This window comes from Salmo trutta, chromosome 18 (assembly GCF_901001165.1).
Source record: "Salmo trutta chromosome 18, fSalTru1.1, whole genome shotgun sequence".
Classification (NCBI taxonomy): domain Eukaryota; kingdom Metazoa; phylum Chordata; class Actinopteri; order Salmoniformes; family Salmonidae; genus Salmo; species Salmo trutta.
This window is the reverse complement of record NC_042974.1, coordinates 47,486,251-47,491,832: the sequence shown is the minus strand read 5'-3', so window position 1 is coordinate 47,491,832 and position 5,582 is coordinate 47,486,251. Positions and strand designations below refer to the sequence as shown.

The window sequence follows — 5,582 nt, the reverse complement described above, 5'->3', positions numbered from 1 at the left end:
TATTTTTCTTAAAACTGTATTGTTGGTTAAGGGCTTGTAAGTAAGCATTTCACTGTAAGGTGAACACCTGTTGTGTTTGGCGCATGTGAAAAATAATGATTTGATTCGATTTAGACTGGTGGAAATCTGTCCTTTTGTCTGACGAGTCCAATTTGGAGATTTATGGTTCCAATCCCTGTGTCTTTATGAGACGCAGAGTAGGTGAACGGATGAACTCTGCATGTGTGGTTCCCAACCTGAAGCATGGAGGAGTAGGTGTGATGGTGTGGGGGTGCTTTTCTGGTGAACCTGTCTGTGATTTATTTAGAATTCAAGGCACACTTAACCAGCATTGCTATCACAGCATTCTGCAGCAAAACGCCATCCTATCTGGTTTGCGCTTTGTGGGACTATCATTTGTTTTTCAACAGGACAAAGACCCAAAACACACCTCCAGGCTGTGTAAGGGCTTCTTGACCAAGAAGAAGAGTTATGGAGTGCTGCATCAGATGACCTGTCCTCCAGAATCACCTGACCTCACCACATTGAGATGGTTTGGGATGAGTTGGACTGCAGAGTGAAGGAAAAGCAGCCAACAAGTGCTCAGCATATGTGGGAACTCCTTCAAGACTGTTGGAAAAGCATTCCAGGTGAAGCTGGTTGAGAGAATGCCAAGAGTGTGCGAAGCTGTCATCAAGGCAAAGGGTGGCTACTTTGAAGAATCTAAAATCTCAAATATATTTTGATTTGTTTAAAACTTTTTTGGTTACTACATGATTCCATATGTGTTATTTCAGAGTTTTGATGTCTTCACTATAATTCTACAATGTACAAAATAGTAAAAATAAAGAAAAACCCTTTAATGAGTGTCCTAACTTTTGACTGGTACTGTATATAATGTACATGTGTTGTAATTTACGATGTATGATATTATTCCAGTTTAAATAATAAAGATAGACTAATTTAATTTTTTTAAAGCAAAAGAAGTGACAAAACAAGAAATGATTGTCTCATGAAAGAGAAAAATAAACAGAGTAAGCCCCCCCCCTCCCCCCTTCAGTAGGAGGAGGAGCAGCCTTTGAATTCCAGTCCGTCCCCGTCTCCTTCCCCCAAGCCCTGGGTGAGAGGGGAGTGCTGTAGCCCTCCAAAGGAAACGGAAGAGACGAAACTCACACAATCCTCATTTTAAAACCCCGGGGCTGTGAAGAAGAAAAGACAACTCTTTTACAAACTTTACACTTCTAACCACCTATTTAGCACTCCACCCTCCCTTTTTATTTGTCATTTTTTTGTTGGTGTTTTTATTTGTATTTTGTGGCAGATTGAAAGCCCCCGCCCTGCTCAGTTAAAGGACCCAGTGTTCGCTGGAGCAGAGATGCCCCCCCAGCCGGAGGTGAATAAACATTTCTGGGACTTCCTAAAGAGTTTTCTCGGCATCATCCGAATCCTCCAAATCCTTTTCGGAGCGGGACTATGGGTCACAATCGCCGCCAACAAATACGAAGGCGCCATCCACTTCGTCCTGTTCGTGGCCGTGCTCTTCTGGCTCCTCACCCTCACCGCGTTTTTTATCACCCTCCTGGACAAGCAGGACCTTGTCCCCGTCTTGGGAGGGGACCGGTGGTTGCTTAGCAACCTGGTTCATGACGTCGCTGCTGCGGTGCTGTATCTACCGGCGATCGGCGTCATGATCTACAAGACAGAGCGGTACGAGTACTGCAACCTGGAGCAATATAAACACCACTGCCTGTATAAAGTCTATCTGGCTGCTGCCGTGTTCGCATGTCTGGGCGCTGTTGTGTATCTTGTCTCGTCGGTGTATGTTGGCTGTAGGAAGTGCCGGGGAGAGCAGACGGTGGTTTGAGAGAGGGGGGGGGACAAAGGAGTAAGGGATATGTTGGAGGACTGGGGGAGGGAGGCAAGAGCTCTCCCTGGATAGGGGAGAGGAGAGGGGTATTTTCTGTCCCACAAAGCAGTGTCCTCTTGTCTTGACTCAAACTCCTATAGGTTTGTCCATATTTTGTTCCGTAATTTAATGTCATCATCATTTCAGTAGCTTGTCAACGTGGGCTACAGTACAATACTTTTTTGGTACCCTGTTTTTGCGTTGACTGACAACAACATTCCCGAAACTGAGAAGTCCACCGGACCTTTTACCAATGCATTTGAAAAGCATACCTCTTATGCTATGCTTTGCAGCCTACAACAAGCTGTAATAGCAGGGACATGATATAACATGCCTTTGATATGACGATACTTACACCATATTTGTTGCCAATGTTTTTTTTGTATCCTTTTAGCCAGAAATAACACGTCTATATCAAAAACAAAACCAAGTATGTTCCTAATTATTCCTGAAGTGTCCTTCATGTTAAAACCAAATGTTGATGAATTAAAACCAACGTCACTGAACACCAGATACAAGGTTCTCTTATTTGGTAATAACACCTTCTGCATGTAGGGGCAGATAGTTATTTCAAATCTGAAAAGTATAGATCTGCAGACTCTATGTGTTTGCACCTGTTTGTGAATGATTATGGTGTTGGTGGCTTTCCAAAATGAGAGCCAGTTTGGGGCGGGGAGCCCTCAGCAACTTCCTGTCTGAGACAAACATGCTTAACCAATCAGCAGGGGTCTCTGGGATGCCACATGAAAGACATGGAAGAGTGTGTGCTGTTACTCTGTAATCTCTGTGACTGGAACTGTGTGTGTGTGTGTGTGTGTGTGTGTGTGTGTGTGTGTGTGTGTGTGTGTGTGTGTGAGAGAGAGAGAGATGATACTGACTGGGAAGGGGAAGTTCTTACAATAATTAATGGTGGGGGTTGAGGGTGTGTGTGTGGAGAGAGGGGGTGAGAAGTGTTGATAAGTGGTCTAGAAGTGGTCTGCAGGGAGATTAGATGAGTAGTGGTCTATTCCAGGCAAACACACATTTCCTGCTAACTTAGAAAGCAAAAAGAAAAGCATGCGTGGCATGACAACGACAACAGAGTTGGAATAAGCAGAAATAAATCCAGCCACAGAGTGTATGACACAGGCTAAACCTAAGCGATGTGAAAATGAAGGAAGAGGTGTGAAAATGTTGGGACAGGACCCATGTTCTGTGCTGAGCCAGAGACATGAAGCAAGGGGGAGGAAGCAAGCATTGTGAAAATGTTGGGACAGGACCTATGTCCTGTGCTGAGCCCTGAGTAGACTGGAGGACACAAAACACAAGATGGAATGGTGAGGCTAATGTTGAACAGATGCACTGCAGGGATAGACTGTAAATCTACCACAGTGTGTGTGAGTCATAAGTGATGGATCTGCAGCACAGTCCAAGCAAACAGCTCAGATAGAAACAAACAAGAACCCTCCTTCTCAATAAGACCTGCTAACTCTAGGCCTCCCTAACTCACAACTTCAATTAGTGACAGATACTTTTCTTATGATCAATCACAATGAGTCTTCCTAAAATTAAAGTTATTTACAGTTGATTTGTTTGTGGGGAAACTGACAGCTTTGCTTGGGTTGCATTAAGGTGTTCAAATTTTCTCTCTCGTCAGAACTAGATATTTTGACTCAGCCATGTATGGACTGACTGCAAGTGCAAGACGCTGTTCCTAAGAGCGTCTGCTAATGAAGTAAATGTAATGTGTGTCTGTGCTGCTGCTGCTGCTGCTGCTGATGTGGCCATTGACACTTTGCTTCTTGAAAGTCCAATATCTTGAAAACTTGATTGCTGACATGCAAAACATCTTGGGACTGTATTTAAAAAAATATATATATTTTACCTTTATTTAACTAGGCAAGTCAGTTAAGAACAAATTCTTATTTTCAATGACGACCTAGGAACACGACCTCTGCCCCTTGTTCAGGGGCAGAACGACTGATTTTTACCTTGTACCTTGTCAGATTGGGGATTCGATCTTGCAACCTTTCTGTTACTAGTCCAACGCTCTAACCACTAGGCTACCTGCCGCCCCGATGTATCAACAGTGGACTAATGAAAAAAATAAAAATATATAGTTTTTAAGTGTATTTTACCTCTAAGAACATGTGAGAGAGAGAGAGAGAGAGAGAGAGAGAGAGAGAGAATGGCATTGGACAGATGTGAGATGGTGTTTTCCTGAGATGGTGTTTTCCTTGTTAGCTAAGCCAGGAAGAAAGGGAGAAAGAGGGGGGACGCAAGAGAGACAAGAGTGTGATGGAAATAAAAATAGAGAGAGAGCATGACCAAGCGAGAGAGTGTGTGACAGAGAGAAACCCTGGGAAAAGGACACTTCAACACATATAAAGCCAGGCGGATGTTAGAGTGCCAGCCCAGTGATATTTACTCTGGCTACTCAACCAGAGAGACATTTCCTGCATGGACTCAAACTGGACTGGACTAGACTGGGAGAGACCAGCTACTACTTCAATGGGCTCTCTTTTTCTCTCTCTCTCAACTATGATTCACAGCTATAACTACATCACTGGCAGGCTTTCTTCAAGAACATGAACAAAGTGCTATCTGTCTCTCTCTATTTGGGAATTTCTGGGCCAGTATTCACAAAGCGTACCTAGAGTAGGAAATATAAATACGGGCCCTGATCCTAGATCAGCACTACTACACTTTCTGAATATGGGCCCTGGTTCTGTGTTCCCAAAACCTTGTTCATCTCGCAGCCGTCATAACCTACATCTATGCTATTTAACAGATGTGGTCATTACACAGGCATAGGCCTTAAGCCCATATTTCATTTCCCCCTTGTTGGAACAGTAGGCATTATTTTCACTGCTTGAATCAAAGTGGTCTATTCAGAACTCTCTTTCTCTAATGTTTTGACCAAAAAAATATTCCACTAAAAGTAAAAATCACTGGAGCATCAAACAGGCTGTGATGAGGGCCAGTTTACCAGTTTGCTTCTGCTAATTGTTAGCACATCTGTAGCCTGTATGCCAGTCTGTTTCTGCTAATAGTTAGCACATCCCTAGCCTGGATTTCAGTCTGATTCTCCTAATAGTTAGCATATCCCTAGCCTAGATGCCAGTCTGTTTCTGCTAATAGTTAGCATATCCCTAGCCTGGATGCAATTCTGTTTTTGCGAATAGATAGCATTTCATTAGCCTGAATGCCAGTCTTGTTTCTGCTAATAGTTAGCATTTACCTAGCATGGAGCCATTCTGTTTTTGCTAATAGTTAGCATTTCCCTAGCCTGAATGCCAGTCTGTTTCTGCTAAAAATTTGCATTTCTCTAGCCTGGATGCTAGTGTTTCTGCTTTAGCCCACTTTTCTGTCATTGTAATTTTTAATAGAGGGCTATAGAGCTGTCTTAAGCTGAACCTGACATGCATTCAGGCTATTTCCCTCTTTTCCCTCCCCTCTTCCATGTCTGAGTGTCTTTAATATCGGCCTCTACATAAAGCAGCCAAAGTGAACAATCTGGAGTGATCAGCTTATGATATTTTGCTGCTCCCTCCCCCCTCCCTCCCTCCCTCCCTCCCTCCCTCCCTCCCTCCCTCCCTCCCTCTGTCAGTGGGTCACTGGAGTCCCTTATAAGGGACTGGATTTGTGGCTGCGGCCTGATCCAGTTTTGATTAAATATTTTACGTGGTCACAGGTAAGCTGCAGACAATGTGTGAAA

General features: G+C 43.7%; 1 protein-coding gene across 1 annotated transcript; it reads left to right on the top strand.

Moving 5' to 3' along the window:
• The first annotated feature begins 1,055 nt into the window (after window positions 1-1,055).
• LOC115153399 (MARVEL domain-containing protein 1) lies at window positions 1,056-2,398 on the top strand. Its single transcript, XM_029698812.1, has one exon. It carries the CDS (start codon window positions 1,355-1,357, stop codon window positions 1,841-1,843), a length of 489 nt encoding a protein of 162 aa, XP_029554672.1. The 5' UTR covers window positions 1,056-1,354; the 3' UTR covers window positions 1,844-2,398.
• Window positions 2,399-5,582: the final 3,184 nt, after the last annotated feature.

Bases quoted from the DNA above. Each gene is read 5' to 3' on its own strand.
- LOC115153399 (XM_029698812.1), top strand. From the start codon at position 1,355: ATGCCCCCCCAGCCGGAGGTGAATAAACATTTCTGGGACTTCCTAAAG.